At 42.5% G+C, this 24938-nt stretch overlaps 1 protein-coding gene across 4 annotated transcripts in view; it reads right to left on the bottom strand.

Annotated features, from left to right (window-relative positions):
• The window catches only part of FAM168B (family with sequence similarity 168 member B), a 43381-nt gene extending 19895 nt beyond the window's left edge, over positions 1-23486 (bottom strand). Inside the window, exons 1-4 of one of the 4 annotated variants that reach the window (XM_055316393.1) lie at positions 23319-23486; positions 17621-17760; positions 14377-14456; positions 381-464 (exon numbers count right to left, since the gene is read on the bottom strand). In XM_055316393.1, coding sequence (XP_055172368.1) covers positions 381-464; positions 14377-14446 — 154 coding nt within the window. In that variant the 5' untranslated portion in view covers positions 14447-14456; positions 17621-17760; positions 23319-23486. Of the gene's footprint in view, positions 1-380; positions 465-14376; positions 14457-17620; positions 17761-22397; positions 22606-22650; positions 22967-23318 lie in introns of those variants that run through there. The other 3 variants (XM_055316392.1, XM_055316395.1, XM_055316394.1) reach the window with 3 other exon arrangements.
• Positions 23487-24938: the final 1452 nt, after the last annotated feature.

Below are 24938 nucleotides of genomic sequence, written 5' to 3'. Positions count from 1 at the left end.
AAATCAGTCATCTCTAAAACTGTTAACAACATGGAAATTCCATCTATTAACTTGGGAAAAAGATCTTTAGTTTCTAGTAATCAAAACTATTTCATAAATATGTAATCTGGTACTAGTTACCTATAAACAATGTATGATTAGAATACAGATCTATGTTGTGGAAGAACATCAGAAATGCAGTGTTTAAAGTGTTATGTGCAGTAAGAATAAAGTTTTTATTTCACTAAAATAAAGGCTAAACTTATGAACCAAGAAATCAATTCAACCCCAAATCCTAATACTATACCCATACTTCTCAAAACCCAACCATTTTACATTCTCCTCTCCCCCGGCCATGAGGATAAAGCACTTCTGCCAGCCAGCACACATATGCTGCATACCTGTTTGGAAGGTAGGATTCGCTCCAGGGTACATGTTGGGGGAGTAGGCAGGAGCTGCAGCTGCGTAGCCCATGGGGAAACCAGCTGGAGAAAAAAAAACAGAACAATGTGATGTCACCACCTGAAGGAGTTACACAATTTTACAAACATGGCTCCCACAGACTCAATCCTTCTTATCCCCTTCATCAAACTCCACATACTGATTTAAGGAGCCCAAGAGTACTACATATGCCAAGCAGTGTCACTACTAGTTGTTTCCTTTCCTCAGAATTGGGATGGATCACAGATGTCCATTAACAGATGAATGGTTAACAAAGATGTAGTGTATATATACAATGGAATATTACTCATCCATAAAAAGAATGAAATCTTCCCACTTGCAACAATGTGCATAGAACATTGCTGGGTATTGTGCTAAGCAAAATAACTCAACTAGAAAAAGACAAATACCATGTGATTTCACTCATATGTGGAATTTAAGAAGCAAAATAGATGAACATTAAGGGGAAAGAAAGGAAAAATAAAGATTAAAAAAAGTGGAAGGCAAACCATAAGAGACTCTTAACTATAGAGAACAAACTGGGTGATGGACACTAAGGAGGGCACTTGATGTAATGGGTGTTATATGCAACCAATGAATCACTAAACTCTCCTCTGAAACTAAAATACACTATATGTTATCTAACTTGAATTTAAATTTTAAAGAAGGAATTGGAATGGGTCACAAATATAATCAAGTCTTTTTTAAACCTGTCAGTAAATGCTTACAACTTCCTACAATTAAAAAAATTTGGGCAGCCCGGCTGCTTAGCGGTTTGGCACTGCCTTTGGCCCAGGGTATCTGATCCTGGAGACCTGGGATCGACTCCCACATCAGGCTCCCTGCACGGGGCCTGCTTCTCTCTCTGCCTGTGTCTCTGCGCCTCTCTCTCTCTCTCTCTCTCTCTCTCTCTGTCTCTCATGAATAAATAAAATCTTTAAAAAAAAAATTGGCAGAAAACGGAATTAGAATGCCAAAAAATAACACACGAACACAAACCTAAGCTGAAGTCGGGAAATTCCTAACACTTCTAGCAGCTTTATTCTAGACTGCTAATAATTTATTACTTAGCAACAATAAGAATGCTAAGATATCATGTGGTGAAGGGGCTGTTAACTGGCACCACTGACACATGGAAATGGGAAAAATCCAGTCTTACAATCCACTTGCAAGCAACCTAATCTTTATTAATATAAATGAAGAATCTTTTTTTTAATTTTTTAAATAAATTTATTTATTAGTGTTCAATTTGCCAACATACAGAATAACACCCAGTGCTCATCCTGTCAAGTGCCCCCCTCAGTGCCCATCACCCATTCACCCCCATCCCCCGCCCTCCTCCCCTTCCATCACCCCTAGTTCGTTTCCCAGAGTTAGGAGTCTTTATGTTCTGTCTCCCTTTCTGTTATTTCCTACCCATTTCTTCTCCCTTCCCTTCTATTCCCTTTCACTATTATTTATATTTCCCAAATGAATCAGAACATATAATGTTTGTCCTTCTCCGATAGACTTATTTCAATACCTTCCAGTTCCATCCACGTTGAAGCAAATGGTGGGTATTTGTCATTTCTAATGGCTGAGTAATATTCCATTGTATACATAAACCACATCTTCTTTATCCATTTAAATGAAGAATCCTTAATAACACTAAACCATAACTACTACTAATTCATGTGAATACAACAAAAATATCAAGTAAGACAGTAAGTGTCACAGTCAAAATCCTGGCTTCTTGGCATCCACCAGCAGAGGGGCAGGCTTCAGTTACCCGGCTCCTGGCCTCCTCAGAGCCTAGGGACCCCTGGTAAGGCCCATGCCCAGAACTTCCCCTGAGCCACCTGGTTCACAGTTCAAAACGCTCCATTCATGTGACAGCTGGAGCATTAGAATCTACTTCCTTATATGGGTACAGAGCCAATGAAGATGACCCACATTCCCTAGTCTTTACTACTGTCACAAACTAGCTGTGAAAACCTGTTAACTTGTCTATCCATTTTTCCCTTCACGGGTAAATAAAGTTGAAATGGAATGGCAGACTTCAAAAGACACCATTGAGGAGACTTAGAGGGAGTGTCTCCTAGGGATATTTAAGGTACCATGGTTGTCAAGAGTAACCAAAGTGAAAAAATGAAAGGTAGTAGGGTAATATAAAGGAGAAAGAGAAGTAGAGTTCACAGTAGAATTTCAAAACTAATCTTTGTGAGTCTGGATGTCATTTGTAAAGATTTTGGATAAAGTGCCTTACAGGAATCCCTGCAGTCTCCAGCACAGCAGGATGCCCTTGCTCTGCTGCACCTCCTGCTCTAGCTGTTTTGTAAGTTCCATGGGTCTCCTCAGAGGCAGGTACAGAAATGTTCAGTAGCACTGTTCCCAAGGAATCTCCACTTGCAGATGCTCAGTTCTCACCTCACATACAAATCTTGTGCTTCAGAGTCACCTTCTTCTTTCTCAAAACTGATCCTCCTCTACCTCAGCAAAACCTTTTTTGAGTTTCTTTCATAAATTATCATTTTCTCGCTTGTCCAATTAATTAGAAAACAGTGTGAGGGGATGAAATGCTGAGCAGATTCACTCATTTTGGATATTAAGGGCAGATTCAACTTGAAACACACCTAAAATGGCTGTTTTTTAAAAGACCAGGAAAGTGGCTTTCTTTTCTTTTTTCTTTCTTTCTTTTCTTTTCTTTTCTTTCTTTCTTTCTTTCTTTCTTTCTTTCTTTCTTTCTTTCTTTCTTTCTTTCTTTCTTTTTGAATATCTAATACCTTTGTGGGTTTCTTTTTTTAATTTTATTTTTTATTGGAGTTCAATTTGCCAACATATAGCAGTGGCTTTCAATCTGTGTTCTATGAAGCCTAAGCAGTTCCTTAGAAGCCTCAACTGTGAGCAGCAAGAGGCCAACCAGGCTCTGGAGCCTGCCTTCAATTCACTCTGGGAGATGCTCTAACTCATCCTAGAACTAAGGAAATACTTACAAATCTTTTCTAAGGTCACAATGTTAAAAACAAAGCTTAAAATACTACTGACCTAGATCATAACTGGTAGACTTCTGCAACAATTCCCTCCTCAAAATCCAAATGTCCTCAGCTCTACCAATAAATCTTCCAGAGGCATTGTCTGCTTCTGTACTTGCCTTGTGTGTCTGAGAGTTCCTGGGATACTACTATTATGGTCTGCTTGGCCCTTCCTATCCTAACCTTCTAACAATGAGTTAACATGCTCTAAAATAAGAGAAAAGCCACATAACAAGTATTTAAAACAGCATAATTAACCACCAGCAATAGGACATCCTCTACTTCTATGTCCACGCACAGAAGTACACCTCCCTTGCACACAGGTCACATACCACCAGATCCCACACATACACTACCACCCTGACCCAGAACCCCAGAAGAGTTGACCCCAGTTACTCTAGTCCAGAGGTTTCCACTGTGACCACACAAAACCTCCACATGGAAATCCCTGAAATGACTACCTTCCTGGATCGTCACAAGCACTGTTTTAACTGGTCCTGGTTGTAACATCTTCTGTTTCTTGATTTTTCTAGAAAGCTGAGAAGCACTGTTCCTTCCTATTCCTGTCAATCTTTCTGACCACAACAGTGTCTTCCTAAAAATGCACTCACAGCAAATACTATACACTATTTCCTTCAACATCAGGTCTAGGTCCCTTCTGGGACAGAAACATTGGAAAGCTAGAAACTACACTGCCCAGATACCTCTCTTGTAAGAGATTATAAGTGATCCCAAATTCTACTCATTTTTATGAAATTAATTACTTCATGAAAATAAAAACTTCAGAACAGTAGAAAATACCATGAGCTAAGAAGAAAAAAATACTTGCAAATTATATAGACAAAAACTTAATACTCTTAATATATAAATACTTCTTAAAACTAAATAAACAAAGACCCAATAAAAAAATATAAATCAACAGAAGACATGGACAGAACTGCCAACTTCGAGTACACTGATGTGATTTCTAACATCAGACCACTAAAAGTCCAAAAGCTGAAAACACACTTGTTGGCAAGACTGTGGAGAAACCACCATCTCACACACTTCCAGTAGGAATACAAAACAGTAAAAATTCTATGGAGGGGAAATCAGAAGCATCTTCAAAATTGCAAATGCATTTACCCTCTCACCCAGCAATTTTACTTAAGGAGCCCATCTGAAGATAATTCCCACAATCAACATAAGCTGCATTATAGGAATACCAAAAAACTTCAAACAACCTATCTATCCAAAGAACTGGTTGAATTAGCTATGGAAATCCCACAACATGCAGGTTTACACAGCAGTACTATGCAAAATATAAAAGAGAACAAAGCAAACCTCTGTAACTGATGTAGAATAATTTCTAGAACATTCTCTGAGTTGACAAAGCAAAGCAAACATCACCACCTGAATCTCTATTCTGGAAAAGAAGCCCCTGTTCAGCCATGAACACTGCGTGGGCTGACAACCTCTGGCAGCAGTGCCTCCTGAGGGCCTGCCTCCTCTCACCTCCAATCCTTCCCTCACAGCTCCCCCATGAGCTGGCTAAAACTTAACACGGAGCACAGTCCTGAGGTTCTCCCTACCTGATTAGGTACATTCTTCATTAGAACGTTCACGAAGGTTCCCCCCAAAAATGCCTATTTCCCCTAATTTCATCTGAGTGTTCACTACCTTTTGTATAATGAAAGAGTAATTAGAATATATGGACAAACTGGCCTGGGGGAATGATATGAACTGAATGAGTCTCCTCCAAAATCTGTATGTTGAAATTCTAATCCTCAAACATAATAATATTTTAAGATACTAAATTGTGGTAATCATTTCACAGTGAATACATATATTAAATCATTACATACACCTCTAAAAAAAACATGATGTACAACCTAAGTATCTACAATTTTTACTTGTCAATCATGTATCAATGGAAGGGGCCCCGCGAGGAGCCAAACTAAGTAAGGCCAGGCAGGGAGTGCCCCCAGGACATGAAAGCCCAGTCCCAGAGAAGCAGAAACTTTACCAATCTTCCAGGACAGTAAGGTGCTCGCAAGGAACTCGGGCAGGATCCCAGGAGGGGCAGTAGAGCCCCCAGGTTCCCAGGGTCACTAACAGAGAAGCACGCCCCAGGGGAGAGTGTGCCACACATTGCCTGCAGAGCTCCCTAAAGGGCTGGAACGTGTGCCCGCGGGGCCTCAGGAGTTCAGGCAGTGGCTCCCTATGGAGGGGGCTGTGCCCCAGGAGAAGCTCAGGTGGTGTCTCAGGCGGTGGCTCCAGGTGGAGTGGCCTGCACACCCTGGGAACACAATTCCAGTGGCGCAGGCCCCAGAGCCCAAGGCTCTGGGGGACACAGCCCAGGATCCGGCGCTCCCCTTGGGACAGGCAGGGGCCAGGAGGACACAGGAAAGCGAGGACACTCCTGAGCTGTGCAGATCAGCACCCCCGCCCCCAGAGCATCCAGGCCAGTGTGGACTGGGAGCTGCGGGAGTTACTGTGGGAGCTGACTCCAGGGCTAGAAAGTTGGACGCCGCCACTCTTGTTGTTCCTCCCTGTATCACCTTGTGCCTAGCACAGAGCAGGGCGCCAGGAAACGGGTCTCACAGGATAAACAGCTCCCACTGAGCCATGCACCTGGCAGGGGGCTGGGCAGCTACCCCAGGTGCACACACCTGAGAATCAGCACAGCGGGCAAGAAGAGCAAATTCTTGACGGAGCAGCTCTGGAAAGCTCCAGGGGAAGTTGAGGGATTTACAGTATATAGAAAAAGAGGATACACCGCCTTGTTTTTGTGTTTTGTTTTTATTTTTGTTTGTTTTCCTTTTTTCTCTTTTTTCCTTCCTTTTTCCAGTAATACTTATTTTTAGCCACTCTGCACTGAGCAAAATGACTAGAAAGAAGAACTCACCACAAAGGAAAAAATCAGAAATAGTACTCTCCCACAGAGTTAAGGAATTTGGATTACAATTCGATGTCAGAAAGCCAATTCAGAAGCACGATTATAAAGATACTGGTGGCTCTGGAAAAAAGCATAAAGGATTCAAGAGACCTCATGACTGCAGAATTTAGATCTAATCAGCCCGAAATTAAAAATCAATTAAATGAGATGCAATCCAAATTAGAGGTCCTAATAATGAGGGTTATGAGGTAGAAGAATGAGTGAGTGACATAGAAGACAACTTGATGGCAAGGAAGGAAGCTGAGAAAAAGGGGAAAAACAATGAAGAGACCACAAGGAAAGGTTAAGGGAAATAAATGATAGCTTCAGAAGGAAGAATCTATGTATAATTGGGGTTCCAGAAAACGCAGAGAGAGACAGAGGGCGAGACAGTATATTTGAACAAATCATACCTGAGAACTTCCCTACTTTGGGGAAGGAAACAGGCATTCAGATCCAGAAGATAGAGAGGTCCCCTCCCCAAATCACTAAAAACTGTTCAACACCTCGACATTTAATAGTGAAAGTTGCAATATCCAAAGATAAAGAGAAAATCCTTAAAGCAGTGAGAGACAAGAGATCCTTAACTAACATGGGGAGAAATATTAGATTAACAGCAGATCTCTGCACAAAGACCTGGCAGTCCAGAAAGGGCTGGCAGGATATATTCAGGGTCCTAAATGAAAAGAACATGCACCCAAGAATACTTTATCCAGCAAGGCTCTCATTCAGAACAGGAGAGAGAAAGAGCTTCCAAGATAGGCAGAAACTGAAAGACTATGTGACCATCAAACCAGCTCTGCAAGAAATATTAAGGGGAACTCTGCAAAAGAGAAGTCCAAAGAAACAATCCACAAAAACAGGGACTGAATATAAATTACAATGACATTAAATTCATATCTTTCAATAGTAACTCTGAACGTGAATGGGCTTAATGATCCCATTAAAAGGTGCAGAGTTTCAGACTGGATAAAAAAGCAAGACCCATCTATTTGCTGTCTACAGGAGACTCATTTTAGACCTAAGGACACCTACAGCATGAAAATAAAAGGTTGGAGAACCAATGACCATTCAAATGGTCATCTAAAGAAAGCTGGGATACAATACTCATATCAGATAAATTAAACTTTAGGGGATCCCTGGGTGGCGCAGCGGTTTGGCGCCCGCCTTTGGCCCAGGGCGCGATCCTGAAGACCCGGGATCGAATCCCACGTCGGGCTCCCGGTGCATGGAGCCTGCTTCTCCCTCTGCCTGTGTCTCTGCCTCTCTCTCTCTCTCTCTCTGTGTGACTATCATAAATTAAAAAAAAAAAAACAACTTTATTCAAAGACTATAGTAAGAGATGAAGAGGGACACTCTATCATACTTAAAGGATCTATCCCAACAAAAGAACCTAACAATCATGAATATTTATGCCCCTAATGTGGGAGCTGCCAAGTATATCAAGCAATTAATAACCAGTTAAGATATACTTAGATAATAATAGTGGGAGACACAATAATAGTGGGAGACATTAACACACGGTACGTTCTGTAAATGACAGATCTTAAAAGCCCAACATCTCCAAAGACACAAGAGCTTTAAATGATACACTGGACCAGATGGAGTTCAAAGATATTTACAGAACTTCGCATCAAAACGCAACTGAATACACATTCTTCTCAAGTGCACACGGAACTTTCTCCAGAATAGACCATATACTGGGTTAACCAATACAAAAGATTGGGATTGGCCCCTGCATATTTTCCGACCATAATGCCTTCAAACTAGAAATCAATCACAAGAAGAAATTTGGAAGAAATTCAAACACCCGGAGGTTAAAGAGCATCCTGCTAAAAGATGAAAGGGTCAAACAGGAAATTAGAGAAGACTTACAAAGATTCATGGAAACTAATGAGAATGAAGATACAACTGTTCAAAATCTTTGGGATACAGCAAAAGCAGTCCTGAGAGGGAAATACATCGCAATACAAACATCCCTCAAAAAACTGGAAAGAACTCAAATACAAAAGCTAACCTTGCCCCTAAAGGAACTGGAGAAAGAAGAGCAAATAAAACCTACACCCAGGGCAGCCCAGTGGCTCAGAAGTTTAGCACAGCCTTCAGCCCAGGGCCTGATCCTGGAGACCCGGGATCGAGTCCCATGTCAGGCTCCCTGCATGAAGCCTGTTTCTCCCTCTGCACCTCTCTCTCTCTACTCTCTCTCTCTCTCTCTCTCATGTATAAATAAATAAAATCTTAAAAAAAAAAAAAACCTACACCAAGCAGAAGAGAGTTAATAAAGATTTGAGCAGAACTCAATGAAATAGAGACCAGAAGAACTGTGGAACAGATCAACAAAACCAAGAGTTGGTTCTTTGAAAGAATTAATTAGATAGATAAACCATTAGCCAGCCTTATTAAAAACAAAAGAGAAAAGACTCAAATTAATAAAATCACGAATAAAAAAGGAGAGATCACCATCAATACCAAGGAAATACAAGACACAAGAGTCCAAGGCCAGATAGCTTCCCAGGAGAATTCTATCAAACGTTTGAAGAAGAAACAATACCTATTCTACTAAATCTGTTCCAAAAGATAGAGACGGAATACTTCCAAACTCATTCTATGAGGCCAGCATCACCTTAATTCCAAAACCAAAGATCCCACCAAAAAAGAGAATTATAGAGCAATATCCCTGATGAACACAGATGCAAAAATTCTCAACAAGATATTAGCCAGTAGGATCCAACAGTACATTAGGAAGATTATTCACCATGACCAAGTGGGATTTATCCCTGGGATGCAAGGCTGGTTCAACACTCCTAAGCAATCAATGTGATAGATCATATCAACAAGAGAAACAACCATATGATCCTCTCAAAAGATGCAGAGAAAGCATTTGACAAAATACAGCATCCATTCCTGATCAAAACTCTTCAGAATGTAGGGATAGAGGGAACATTCCTTAACATCTTAAAAGCCATCTACGAAAAGCCAACAGCAAATATCATTCTCAATGGGGAAGCACTGGGAGCCTTTCCCCTAAGATCAAGAACACGACAGGGATGCCTCTCACCACTGCTATTCAACATAGTACTAGAAGTCCTCAGCAATCAGACAACAAAAAGACTTTAAAGGCAATCAAATTGGCAAAGAATCAAAGTCAAACTCTCCCTCTTCGCCAACGACATGATACTCTACATAGGAAACCCAAAAGCCTCCACCCCAAGATTGCTAGAACTCATACAGCAATTCAGCAATGTGGCAGGATACAAAATCAATGCCCAGAACTCAGTGGCATTTCTATACACTAACAATGAGACTGAAGAAAGAGAAATTAAGGAGTCAATCCCATTTACAATTGCACCCAAAAGCATGAGACACCTAGGAATAAACCTAACCAAAGAGGTAAAGGATCTATACCCTAAAAACCATAGAACGCTTCTGAAAGAAATTGAGGAAGACACAAAGAGATGGAAAAATATTCCATGCTCATGGATTGGCAGAATTAATATTGTGAAAATGTCAATGTTACCCAGGGCAATGTACACGTTTAATGCAATCCCTATCAAAATACCATGGACTTTCCTCAGAGAGTTAGAACAAATTATTTTAAGATTTGTGTGGAATCAGAGAAGACCTCAAATAGCCAGGGGAATTTTAAAAAAGAAAAGCATAACTGGGGGCATCACAATGCCAGATTTCAGGTTGTACTACAAAGCTGTGGTCATCAAGTCAGTGTGGTACTGGCACAAAAACAGACACAAAGATCAATGGAACAGAGTAGAGAATCCAGAAGTGGACCCTCACCTTTATGTTCAACTAATATTCGACAAAGGAGGAAAGACTATCCACTGGAAGAAAGAGTCTCTTCAATAAATGGTTCTGGGAAAATTGGACATCCACATGCAGAAGAATTAAACTTGACCACTCTCTTACACCATACACAAGGATAAACTCAAAATGGATGAAAGATCTAAATGTGAGACAAGATTCCATCAAAATCCTAGAGGAGAACACAGGCAACACCCTTTTTGAACTTGGCCACAGCAACTTCTTGCAAGATACATCCATGAAGGCAAGGGAAACAAAAGCAAAAATGAATTATTGGGACTTCATCAAGATAAAAAGCTTCTGCCCAGCAAAAAAACAGTCAACAGAACTAAAAGACAACCTACAGAATGGGAGGAGATATTTGCAAAAAGACATGTCAGACAAAAGGCTAGTATTCAAGATCTACAAACAACTTATTAAACTCAACAGCAGGGCAGCCGGGGTGGTTTAGTGGTTTCGTGCCTCCTTCAGCCCAGGGTGTGATCCTGGAGACCTGGGATCAAGTTCCACATCGGGCTCCCTGAATGGAGCCTGCTTCTCCCTCTGCCTGTGTCTCTGTCTCTCTCCGTGTGTGTCTCTCATGAATAAATGAATGAAATCTTTAAAAAATAAAAATAAAAAAATAAACTCAACAGCAAAAAAACAATCCAATCATGAAATGGGCAAAGGCATGAATGGAAATTTCACCAAAGAAGACATACACATGGCCAATAAGCACATGAGAAAATGCTCTGCATAACTTGCCATCAGGAAAATACAAATCAAAACCACAATGAGACACCACCTCACACAAGTGAGAATGGTGAAAATTAACAAGACAGGACACAACAAATGTTGGAAAGGATGTGGAGAAAGGGAAACCCTCTTTGCACTGTTGGTGGGAATGTGAACTGGTACAGCCACTCTTGAAAACTGTGTGGAGGTTCCTCAAATAGTTAAAAATAGAACTGCCCTACGACCCAGTAATTACACTGCTGGGGATTTACCCCAAAGATACAGATGCAGTGAAACGCCGGGACACCTGTACCCCAATGTTTATAGCAGCAATGTCCACAATAGCCAAACTGTGGAAGGAGCCTTTGTGTCCATTAAAAGATGAATGGATAAAGAAGATATGGTATATATATACAATGGAGTATTACTCATCCATTAGAAATGACAAATACAGGGGATCCCTGGGTGGCGCAGCAGTTTGGCGCCTGCCTTTGGCCCAGGGCGCGGTCCTGGAGACCCGGGATCGAATCCCACAACGGGCTCCCAGTGCATGGAGCCTGCTTCTCCCTCTGCCTGTGTCTCTGCCTCTCTCTCTCTGTGACTATCCTAAGTCAATAAAAAATTTAAAAAAAAAAGTGTTTAAAAAAGAAATGACAAATACCCACCATTTGCTTCGAACGTGGATGCAACTGGAGGTATCATGCTGAGTGAAAAGTCAATCAGAGAAGGACAAACATTATATGGTCTCATTTATCTGGGGAACATAAAAAATAGTGAAAGGGAATAAAAGGGAAATGAGTGAAAATATCTGTCAGGATGACAACATCAGAGACTCCTAACTCTGGGAAACGAACAAGGGGTAGTGGAAAGGCAGGTGGGTGGGGTGATGGGGTGACTGGGTGACAGGAACTAAGGGGGGTACTTGACGGGATGAGTACTGAGTGATATGCTATATGTTAGCAAACTGAACTCCAATAAAAAAATAAATAACTGTTAAGTATGTTAGAGAAAAAAGAAAATGGAGTACATGAAAAAATTAAACTCAATAAACAGGTTCTATAGCAAATTAGAGAAGAATTAGCAGGCTTGTGAAAAATGGAAGCAGATCAGTATAAAATATCCACATTAAGACTCACAGAAAATAAAAAAATACAAAAAGGATGCAAGAAATGTGAGAAAGAGTGAAATGGTCTAATATACTTATAAATGGAATCCCAAGAGAAGAGGGAGAGCAGGAAAAAAAAATACTTGAAGACTCACTGCTATTCCTGGAAAAAAAAAAAAAATCAACCTACTGAGGCTGTTTTCAGTGTTAACTGAAATACACACACTCTGGAAAGGCAGAGCTGAGGAGTTACAACAGAGACGCTATGGCTCATAAAGCCTGAAACATATACATAAAGTCTGAAACATACACATAAAGTCTGTCAAACCCTGCTTTTGACCAAAGAATAGAAACAACATCCAGACACATACCTATGAAGCATGACAGGCAATCAATGTTTTATTAAAAAGACTATCAGGTAATGCTAAAGCCATCAGGTTTTACCTATTATTTCCCTTGATCTATATCCACTCAGGATTTCAGGAAGCTATTTGGCATTCTGTTTAAACAGAATTATTTAAATTATCTTGATAATTTAAAATTACCTTTTACCAATTCTGGAAAATTCTGTCACTCTTCTCTATTCACCCCTTCTGGAGCTCTTAACTCATCCCAAATCTTCTCATTGAGACATCTCGATTTCTTAACTAGTGTTCTATAGCTACCCCTTTCCTTATTTTGCATCCTGGGTCTCCCATTTAGCAGTGTCATGCTTGCAATGTAACCTGAATTTTGCTCAAATGCCATTTCTTTAAGTTCAAGTTGGTTCTTTTGGTCCCTCCCACGTCTTATTCCCCTCTTATATTCTGATTCTTTCTTTCAGATATTCAATTATTCTCAACTTGCCCGATGTGGTATCTATTTGATGTTCTATTCCTGCAGTCATATAACTAGTAACTCTTTCTTGATGAAGTCACATGTTTTGTAATAACTCTGCATTGTTAACAGGCAGAATTTTGTGGGAAACCCCACTACCTAGAATACAAACATATGCCTCTACAGGAGCTTTGCTTTTGCTGCTGTCAGGTGCTGGGGATAATGCAAGCTGCAAACTATGTTTCATGTTAGTTTCTCAATTATGGACAGATACTGGACCGCAGGCACACACACACACCCACCCACCCAGTAATTACAAGTAATAACAAAATAGAGCCTCCAACATCCTTGACTGGTTACAAAGTCTTAAGAAAGATTTCCCCTTCCTAGAGCCCAAGCAGACACTAAATTCCCTTGTGGAATCAATAAATGGTGAATTTTTTTTTTTTTTAAGTCTACCCCTTCCCTGGGAATATCACTCTCCAAGCCCAAACCCCAAACTCAAAAGGCCTCACTTTCTGTCCCCATGTAGGTTGTCAAAACCCACAAAAAGCAAATGTTCCCAGCACAGGAACATCATTATTAGCTCAATGGCCAAATGCACTGGTTTTTATGTCACCTTCATATTCAGCACAGATATTTTGTTTACTACCCTACAAGTTCAGTTATACATTTTTTAAATGTTCTGTCCAATTTTCTACAGACTTTTTTAGCAACAGGATTTGAAGATGATCTGTTCCATCATAATATCAAAACGCATAGTAAAATTGTACCATTACAAATAATCACTCATTGGATATCACCAATTAGGATGACCATTTGCTATTTTCAAACAACCAGTTTCTATTCCCCCAAATGTTGTTTTACCACTTCCCTCATAGCCCATGTTCAACTCGCTGACACCCATAAGTGGGGAACGTTGGACGCCTGGGTGGCTCAGTGGTTGAGCTTCTGCCTTCAGCTTATGGTGTGATCCCAGGGTCCTAGGATTGAGTCCCAATCAGGCTCCCTGCATGGAGCCTGCTTCTCCCTCTGCCTAGGTCTCTGCCTCTCTGTGTCTCTCATGAATAAATAAATAAAATCTTAAAAAACAAAAACAAACAAACAAAAAACGGGGGAACGTGGTCCAGGCCTCAGTTAATCAGTAGAATCCCCTCCCTGGCTCAGAGACGGAAGCTGAGTGCAATCAGAACACACCCAGGACTGGTCTGATTAGAAAAAAAGCCCCATTGGGGTTTCCTATAGAACAGAGATAAAGAGGCTCATAGGGTACTGCTGAACACCACAGAGACCACAAAGAGAAGTGTAACCTGGGACCAACACAGCCAATCATGAGGAAGTGAGCTGAGTTCAGAAGGTAGGAACTAGATCCTGGTACTTACTGCTGGAGCAACCAGATCAAGCTTTGACCAAAGCCAGTCCTAGCTCTTGATTTTTTTTGTTCCATGAGCTGAAACATTTTCTCCTTGTATAAATTACTTTGAGCTAAATTTGTCAACTGAAAGCATTCTTACCAACATGGAAATTTCCCAAGTGTTCAAAGTTCAATAATGAAACAAAGTTTTACTTTTGCTTACCTGGATAACCAATTCCTTTGGCATTTGCATAGGGAACCCCAGAAGAACCAGGGCTATAAACAGGATTCATGATTTCAGAACTAAAAAAGGAAAGAAAAGTGATTTAGCCAAGCACTTTTATTCTCCAGTTCTCTCCAGTATCAGTCACAAAAGAAGTCCCTTCTCTAGCTTACTAAAAACAAGGCATTTCATGCTGCTGCCAAACAACACAGAAGTCCTGATGAAGGCCCACCCAAACATTGTAAACTTTCCTTTACAAATTCTTCAGTCCGTCAAAAGCTAAGAGAAAACTGTTCTCTAGGTCCCTGCTTAAAACAGTGAAAATATGTTCTTATAATCTAAATGTCCTTTTATTTTTTATAAAGATTTTTATTCATTTATTCATGATAGACATAGAGAGAGAGAGAGAGGGGCAGAGACGCAGGCTCCGTGCCAGGAGCCGGACATGGGACTCAATTGCGGCACCCCAGGATCACACCCCTGGGCCAAAGGCAGGCGCCAAATCACTGAGGCACCCAGGGATCCCCTCTAAATGTCCTTCTAACAAATAGTTAAGGAAACCAGATCTATCCAGTATATAAAATGTTATACAGATACTTGTTAAAGTGTTTAAAAACATGACTGATACTATGTTAAGTGAGGAAAAAGATAACAATGCTGCATGATGCAGTTATAATAAAAAAATCTGCACCTACATGTAATAACTACAAATATTACAGGCATGTGCACTTCCAGCACAAACAGAAAAGGTTGGGAGAATATAAAAATGTGAACAGAGACAGTCTCTAGATGGGGTGGGTTTAGTGTTCTTTTTATACTTTCTTTTTTCTTTATTTTTTTAAGATTTTATTTCTTCATTCATGAGAGACAGAGAGAGAGAGAGGGAGAGAGAGAGAGGCAGAGACACAGGCAGAGGGAGAAGCAGGCTCCATGCAGGTAGCCTGACGTGGGACTCAATCCCGGGTTTCCAGGATCATGCCCTGGGCTAAAGGCGCTAAACCACTGACCACCTGGGCTGCCCTTTATACTTTATTTCTTAAATAACTTTTGTTAAATATGCATATATTTTCTTAAAAATACAAGTCAGCTATAGCCTAGCAACTCTATTCACCCATTCAATGCTTTTTTCATAATCTTTTTTCCTGAAAAGTTCAAGAACTTGCATAGCCATAACCATGATTTTACTCCTTACCCAACAGAAATATGATTTTCATCAGTATCGCCAGCAAGCTCCTCTGAATTCTTTCACCCAGTATATTCTGAAAGCGTAAGTTTAAAGACTGTTCTGTATTCCTCACCTAGTAAGTCACTCACTGATTTATGTGGTAGTAAGGATTAAGGGGATCTTAAGTTTAAAATAAAAACAGCAGAGGTGCCTGGGTGGCTCAGTCGGTTAACTCAGGTCATGATCCCAGGGTGCTGGGATCAAGCCCGAGGCTGGGCTCCCTGCTCAGTGGGAAAGTCTGCCTCTCCCTCTCCATCTGCCTCTCCACTCACTCATGCTCTCTCACTCTCTTTCAAATAAATAAATAAATAGATAGATAGATAGATAGATAGATAGATAATAAATAAATAAATAAATAAATAAATAAATAAATAAAATCTTTAAAAAAAAACAGCACAGGAAAGGGAGCTAGCTAATAGGCAACAAGTATTATGAGAACTCTGTACTTTCTGCTCAAATTTGCTATGAACCTAAAACTCCTTTAAAAAGTCTAGTTAAGAAATCCCTGGGTGGCTCAGCAGTTTGGCACCTGCCTTCGGCCTAGGGTGTGATCCTGGAGTCCTGGGATCGAGTCCTACATCAGGCTACCTGCATGGAGCCTGCTTCTCCCTCTGCCTGTGTCTCTGCCTCTGTCTCTCATGAATAAATAAATAAAATCTTAAAAAAAGAAAATCTAGTTAAAAATATATAGGGGCACCTGGGTGACTCAGGTCTTGACTTCACAATCATGAGTTTGAGCTCCACATTGGGCTCCATGCACAGCATAGAATCTACTTTAAAATAATTAAAAATAAAAAATAAATAAAAAATACACATATATACTAAATAGTGTCTGCCCCTACCACATCCCCAATCAGAAAGTAGCCCCATGCAGACAAGGAACAGAGACTTGGTCCTATTTACTGCAGTTACCTCTAGCACCAGTAACAATATCTGAAACAATACAGGTGCAAGTACCTGCTGACTTTCTAAAAACATATGCACCTTCGAACATTATATAGGTATCAAATTCCAATACAAAGATATATTGTAAAAATTTACCACTTCTAGCTTACCTGACTCATTTAAAATATTCACAATCAATAGCAACCCTCTCAGGTCCCCTCCCTCCCCAGGAACTTTATTCTATCACTTTACTATCACTCAATAAACCTTGCATTGCTGCCCACCATAAATGAATGAATGAATGAATGAATGAATGAATAAAATTCACAATAAAAAAATATACCCAATCACATCCTTAATCTTTGTAACAAGGTCTAGTCTAAACTAGGAAAAAATCGGGGATCCCTGGGTGGCGCAGCGGTTTAGCGCCTGCCTTTCGCCCAGGGTGCAATCCTGGAGACCCGGGGTCGAATCCCACATCAGGCTCCCGGTGCATGGAGCCTGCTTCCCCCTCTGCCTGTGTCTCTGCCTCTCTCTCTCTCTCTCTGTGACTATCATAAATAAATAAATAAATAAATAAATAAATAAATAAATAAATAAATAAATAAATAAATAAAATTAAAAAAAAAAAAAAATAAACTAGGAAAAAATCGAGAACATCAGTGATTGGAATGTTCTTGCTAAATAAGTAATTTTTTTTTTTTAACTTCTAAGTCAAACTTACTGTGACATCCACAATTACGGCTAAGACATAAGTCTAGATCAATGCTGGCCAACAGTACTCTGCAGCAATGAAGATGCCCTGTGCCTTCTAGTATGGCAGCCATTAGCGAAAGTAACACCCAAATATGTGGCTAGTGCAGGATCTGATTTTTCAATTTTATGGGACTGCAACTTATATTCATTTTCTTAATTTATGTATTTATTCAACTGATCTCTACACTCATTGTGGGGCTTGAACTCAAGACCCTGAAATCAAGAGTTGCAGGCTCCTCCAAATGAGCCTCAACTTAAATTTAAATAGTCATTGATGTCTAGGGGCTACACTGGACAGCATGTGTTTACAATACAGATGAGAGATAAGAAGAATAGGAAGAATATAAAGAAAGCAGGAGAATCTATTACGTATCTTACCACACAGTTTAAGAATAAACAAACTGGGGGCACATGAGTGGTTCAGTTGGTTAAGCGTCTGACTTTTGATTTCAGCTCAGGTCTTGATCTCAGGGTCTTGAGTTCAAGCCCTGCCTTGGGTTCCACGCCCAGCATGGAGCCTACTTAAAAAAAAAATAAATAAATAAAATAAAATAAAATAAAATAAAATAAAACAAAATAAAATAAATTAATTAATTAAAATAAAATAAAATAAAATAAACAAACTGGCAACCAAGCCCTATTATCCTGCATTTTTAACCCATTCTTGGTGGATCATCCACAGAAGAATTGTGGGAGGCCTTGTAAATTCCATCTATCTCCCTGCTTCAACTATGATGTGTTGAGAAAGTACATACTTCCTAAAATTATTTCTCTATGCTGTGCCAGAATCTTATTCTCAGTTGAATTCAAGATAAGCAAAGCACTATGCAGAGTCCACAGAGAAAACAAAAAAAGCAAGTCACAATCCTGCTTCTGAGCAGGAATCTAGGAAAGTGCTTGCTATCCAATAAAACCTTCTGCAAAACTGAGAATGTATGGCTACTTTCCATGTAAAGCAGCCACTAATGGCTGGCTACTGAACACCTGCAGTGTGGCTAGCACAACTAAGGAACTGCATTTTAGCTTAACTTATCACAGTCACATGAAAGTAATGGCTATTGTATTAAGAGAACTCAGGTCTATAAGATAAAAGACATGAATAATGGTGATACAGGGCAAAGAGTATTAATATTAACAGTCACATTAAGTACCATAAAAGAATGAAGTGCTCTGAAGGTTGAGTGGAGAGAGCAAAATTCAACAGGTGAGGGGAAGAATGGTCAGGAACTTGATTACAGAGGTGGTATTTCCAATAAGCTCTGAACAAGTATCCCAAAAAGCCCACAGAAGTAAAAAAAAAAAAAAAAAAGGAAGATGCATACATAGGAGTATTGGGCAATTGGGCTTGTAGGGAATCAGCAAAGATGACTATGGAAACACAAATTAGATTCTTAAAACCATCATGTAGAGACCCTTAAATGTGGTCGGCTGAGCAAATGTCATCTACTAACTCAAAGAGCAGAACAGTTTAACACAAGAGTCACCAGATGATCTGGTAATTCTACTCACTGGTAAATACCCAAGAGAAGTGAAAACATACATCCACACAAAAATCTGTACACGAAAAAAAATCTGTACACGAATGTTTATTATTCATAATAGCCAAATACCGTAAACAATTCAAATGAAGCACTGACCACCACAAGGTTCTCCTGCCATAAAGATCTCACAGTGTAAACCAATAATACAATTTACTACAAGCTTGCCACTAAAAAGTATATAGAGCTGTATCTGAATTCTCAATACCATAAGTTACAAAGTACCCAGAAGTTATATTTCCTAAAAGCAAAGGTGAATGTTTCCTAAAGAGATTGAAAAATCTTAATTAAAAATTATAGGCAAGAAACTATAATAAGATTGATAAAAGAAAATGTTGTGGTCAGTTCCCCTTCCTATTCAATAAAAGGGCTTAATATAAAGACAAACTATGTGAACTAATGTGTAAAACAAAACAAAACAAAATAAAACAAAACAAAAAACCTTCTTAGGTCACTTGTTCAAATAATGAGATTCTCCCAAGATTCTGAGCCTCAAGGACAGAGAAAATACTTTGTTCAGCTCTTCTTCATGTATCTCACCAGTGCTTGGCATGTAAGTAGCTTATATATATCTTCTGAATGTTTTTGAATAGAAAAACTAAAAGTTTTTCACAGCAATAAATATGAAGTTCAGGCGTGCCTGACTCCTGATCTCAGGGTAATTGAGTTCAAGCCCCATACTGGGTGTACAGTTCACTTAAAAAAAAGTTGAGACATTTATTTAAAATATAACTCAGGGCGGTGCCTGGGTGGCATATCAGATGGTTAAGCATCTACCTTCAGCTCAGGTCAAGATCTCCAGGTCCTGAGATCAAGCCCTACACTGTGCTCCCAGCTCAGTGGAAAATCTGCTTTTTACTACTCTCACTCTGCCTCTCCCTCGCTTGTGCTCTCTCTCACAAATGAATAAAAAAGAAAGTATTTAAAATATAACTCAGAACAGTTGAAATACATCTGTTTCTTGATTAGTGGCTATAAAACCTGAACCAGTTGGCCAGTTTTAACATCACCAGAAGACAAACTCTTTATTTATCATTATGTACATCCTTATATGATAGAATTACTCTGCATCACCTAAGGTGTACTGCTACAAAAACATTACAGTCTGAATCTAATGGATCTTTTACACCCAACTTCTAGTTTACAGAAAAAGAAATTGAAGGAGTAAGATGAACACAATGAAGCAACCCAACAAATCCAAAAGGTAGGGCATCTTGGAGAACAAATAACCCCAGTTTCTTCAGTAAGTCAATGGTCTGAAAAATGGTGAGGATGGGGAGGCTGGAGAACAGTTCTAGATTAAAATAGATTTAGATGTAAAAACCACCAGGTAGATTTTGTTTGGATTTTTAGATTGGAAAAACTAAAAAGATCTTAAGGATTTGGGGACGCAACTGATTATGGGGCTAAGTATTAAAAGGCATCAACCGTTAATTTTTTTAAGTGTGGTGATTACATTTTGGTTGTGTAAAGACACCATTTTTCAGAGGTACATGCTAAGGCATGGAAGATTAAGATTTTAAAAAATGACATGATGTCTTTAACAAAGTATTTTTACAAAAAAGGGAAATTACAATAAAATGCTAATAATTGTTACACTGAAATGTTGGGATGTATATTGTATTGCTACACCTTTTAAGCTAGCATAACAACAACAAAAAAACCCAAGGAAAAACCCATCATCACCATTCTACCTGGGATCTTAGTGCCACTGGCTACCCAGAAACCACCATTTCCCAAGTCTGATTTAGTGTAGATCAAGGACTCGGATTCCAACACTGGGTCCAGAGAGAACCACTTTTTTTTTTTTTAAGTTTCCTATTTAGAATCATTCAACTGCCAGAATACCTAGAAGTGGTTTGACACCTGCAGCAGAATAGACAACTCTCAGATTTCCCTTTAAAAACGATGACAGCAAAAGTTTCTAAATTTGAAAATCCGGTAATAATTAGAAACATATTAACACCCATCACTATACTATTTTCTCTAGTTTCAAAAAAGACCATGATATAAACAAAGTTCCTATACACAATAATCATAAAACTCTAAAAGCGTTTTATATTAGTATTTCATATCAACAAAACTAATTTCAAGAAGCTTAAATTTTATTTCTCTCAGAGACCTCACTATCCAAGATAAAATACCCCTTAGTAGGGATCCCTGGATGGCGCAGCGGTTTGGCGCCTGCCTTTGGCCCAGGGCGCGATCCTGGAGACCTGGGATCGAATCCCACATCGGGCTCCCGGTGCATGGAGCCCGCTTCTCCCTCTGCCTATGTCTCTGCCTCTCTCTCTCTGTGACTATCATAAATAAATAAAAATTAAAAAAAAATACCCCTTAGCACAAACACTGGAAATTCTCGGCAATGTCTGATATTATCAAGAAGACCAAATAAGGGAGAAAGTTCTCAACTCCCTCAAACTCGACCTTCACTACTTAGGTTTGCAATCTATTGGAAGAAATTCATGTACTTCTCACAGGACAGGACAGGACAGATCTCAGACATAGATGTAGAAATGGAAACAGAGAAAAGTAACTATGACTCCGTTACACTGGTGTACTACTATTTTAAAAGTGTTTCAACCGGGTGCCTGGGTGGCTCAATAGATTCAGGTCACGAGCCCCTGCTCAGCCAGGAGTCCGGAGTCCAGGAGTCTGCTTCTCCCTTTCCCTCTATACCACCCCCTTGTCATGCTCTCTCACAAATAAATAAAATCTTCAGAGGAAAAAAAAAAAAGGTGTTTTAATTGATCTAGGAAAAGAAACTGTTTAAGTGAGTCAAGTTTGATGGACAAAAATTTCCCTTTAAACTTCAGAACCTGTAGGGTGCCTTGGTGGCTCAGTCGGTTAAGCCTCTGGCGCTCGATTTCAGGGTCATGGGCTCAAGCCCAATGCTGGAGCTTCAGCTCAGCATAAGCCTACTTAAAATTTTTTTTAAACTACAGAACCTATAAAAAGTTAAAATATGTTTCTGTGAAGTTAACGTTTCTTTTTTTTTTTTTCAATTCTAATCCTCTACCTCTGTGGCATTAACATTGTCCTGATGTTCGAAAATTCAAATAATTTTGGCATGACACTTCTAACCATAACACGGAAAGAAGCTGGAAAGCAGATGTAGAGCAAAATAACAACTCAATATCCTAACAAATGTATATGAGGACCCGATAAACGGGCAGGGGCAACAGCAGTATACGATGATTCCTCCAGAGTTGCAGCCACTTTCCACACACACACACACACACACACACACACACACGCACACACACACGACTCAGTCTTCCCACTATTTCCAGGGGCAGGAGCCAGGAGGAGGGGATGCTCCTGCTCAGCATTTCTAGCTGCTGCACAGGAACACGCAGCAGGACGCACAGGCAGCCGGCTGTCTGCAACTTGGAAGGCCTGATAGGAAACCTCTACCGAGCCTCAGCTCCCATTTAGTCACAAACACAACTAAACACAAATAACAGGCATGCACTCCCAGCAAAGCCAGCCAGCTTCATGAAACCGAAGGGAACCAAAAAAACCTTCACAATGTGGACGCAGCAGCTTCGACAGCAGGGGGGAAGAAAAAGCCTTAAGTCGTCAAAGCAAAAATTGCCCACTGCGTCTTTACTTACCAAAGTCGCAAAATGTGTCCCTAGAACTGTCCACAGCAAAAACTCTTGATCCAAACTTTTTCGTGTAATATCTCAGAAGATCTTAAACTGCACAAGGAATGACTTGAGAATTTAAGCTGCGGCAACAAGATAAACCTTTCCACTTAAAATCTTAAAAATTTTTTTCCTGCACGCTATGAACGTTCCGAAACACCTTCACGCACGACTTTAATGAAACACTGACTCGCACACAGTCCAGCAGACGCAAACTTACATGCACCACAAAAGAAAAACACCCTGTTTGTCGGCAGGCTGCAGCGGTACACCTCGTTTTCGAAGTTAACTCGCATTGGGCCACGAAACGTCTTTTCTTAGGAAATCACTAAGAGCCTTTCAAGCTGGAGCGCGAGCACCGGAGCTTCTGCCGGGCAAGTAGCGTAATTCCCACTTTGTGGGTAGACAAGGTGACCAGCTCACACCGCAAGTGATCACGAGCGCAGGGATTCTCGGTCTAAGTCACAGAAACAGCAGCCGGCCCCGGCCTGTCTTCCGCCAGGTGCCGCCTCAGGGAGGCCCGGGGACCGTCCCCGTGCGCTGACCGCGCCCCTCCCGGCCCCCGGGCTGCAGCCCCCGCCCCCTCCTCCCCCGCCGCCGCCCACGCGGCACCTGCCCGCCTCGGCTCCACGTCTCCGGGCCCCGCCGCCCCGCCCCGCCCCGCCCGCCCCACAGGGCGAAGCACAGCCCGGGTGGTCCGTGGCCGCCACCAGGCGGCTCCCCGCCCGGGCGACCAGCGACCCCGAGCCGCGGGCCCGACCTTGGCGCCGCCCCAGCCCGGCCGCACAAAGCGCCGCACTTCCGGCCAGGCCAGCCGCGGCCCGGCCCGGGGCACAGAGGGCGCCGCGTCCCCCCGCCCCGCCCCGCCCCGCCCCCGCCCGCACTCACCGCGCCGCGGCGGGGGCGGCGGCCTGGACCTCGGGGACCAGCGCGCGCCGGCCCGGGCGGGGGGGCTCGGCGGTGGGCTCAGCCACGGGCGAGCGCCGCGGAGGCCTGCTGCGAGGGAAGGGCTGAGGCGCGCTGTGCCCCGCCGCCGCCGCCGCCGCCGCCGCCGCCGCCGCCGCCCCCCGGCCCGCGCTCCCCGCCGCTCGGCTCCGCTCCGCCCCGCCCGCCTCCCCGCAGCCCGCGCCGCCGCCGACGCTGCGCAGCCACCGAGCCGCCGACGTCACTTCCGCCCGGAGCGCGCCGCGACGAGGGCGCGCAGGGCACGTGACGGGACGACGCGGGGCGCAGGGCAGGGGCGGCGTGCGCGCTCCCGCCGGCGCGGGGAAGGCCCCGGATGGAGGCTCGGCGGGGGCGGCGGGGCGTGTCCCGGGCCTTTCCTGCCGGGCCCGGGGCACCCAGCGCGGGCGGCGGCCTCGCGGGGGCTGGAGCCGACCCGTCGGAGGAGGACCGCGGTCTGCGCGTCCGTCGGCTGCGTTCGCCCGCCTAAGGCGATGTGGGAAGGACACGGGGGACAGAGTCTTACTGATTTCCCGGCAGAAGGACGTCTTCGAGTTCGTATTTTCGTTAACAGCCGCCGTGTCGCAGAAGCTCGTGTGTGATGCAGAAGGGCGCGGTGCTGCTGTGTGACCCGGTGCAGGCCGTGGTGCTCCCTGGGGACACCCGGGGCGAGGACCAGCGCCTCCCGGAGGCCGACACCAGTGCAGCGGCGGGACCAGGCCGCCCCGGGCCCGCACCGGGCCTCCCCGGGCCTGCCTGGAGCCCTGGGGCCGCAGCACCGGGCCCCGCACCCCCGACGACACCAGAGCCGCACCGCAGAGCAGCACCAACTCCGCTCGCTCCGCCAGTCGCCGTGTTCCGCGCTCATCAGACCGTCTAATACCCACCATCATTTCGCGTAGGAGGGAACTAAGACGCGAAGAAGCTGACAAGCTTTCAAGGAAACGTTACTAAGAGGCCCCCCCAGGACTCCAACCCCGACATCTGGCTCCCGGACCCTGCGCTCTACAGGAGGAGTCCCGCAGGGTAGTTTTCCCACAACAGTTACAGCTGCTGGTGTGATCAGTTCCCTGCCTGAGCCAGGAGTCTGGGAGCCTGCCCTGGAGAGGGCTGCAGTGCAGGATTCTCACGCTGCGGGCTGGGATGGGCCCTCTGGAAGGGGCAAACCTGCAGGCATGTGCTCAGCGGAAAGAGTACAGGGAGTTTACCTGGCGGCGATGCGGAGGACAACCCAGCACGGAGGGAGACTTAGTGTATGGAATTCCTAAAGACTCTTCACCTGGTACATCTGTAAGAATTCAGTGTGGGTTAAAATAGTTGCAAAGGACGTGATTTCTGGCAGTCTGCAAATGTCAACAGTTTTTTTTTTTTTTTGTTTGGGGTGGGCCCGAGCAGAAGGAGAGGAAGAGAGATCCTCAAGCACACTCTCTGCTGAGGTGGGCCGGGTCCAGAACCCCCAGATCATGACCTGAGCTGAAATCAAGACTTGGCTGCCTAAAGATGGAGCCGCCCAGGTGCCTCTGAAGATTTTTTAGTAATCTCTACACCCAAAGTGGGGCTGAAATT

The sequence above is a fragment of the Nyctereutes procyonoides genome, unplaced genomic scaffold (assembly GCF_905146905.1).
Source record: "Nyctereutes procyonoides isolate TBG_1078 unplaced genomic scaffold, NYPRO_anot_genome, whole genome shotgun sequence".
Taxonomy (NCBI): Eukaryota; Metazoa; Chordata; class Mammalia; order Carnivora; family Canidae; genus Nyctereutes; species Nyctereutes procyonoides.
Note: the sequence above shows the minus strand (reverse complement) of the source record. Positions and strands in the feature narration are given on the sequence as shown.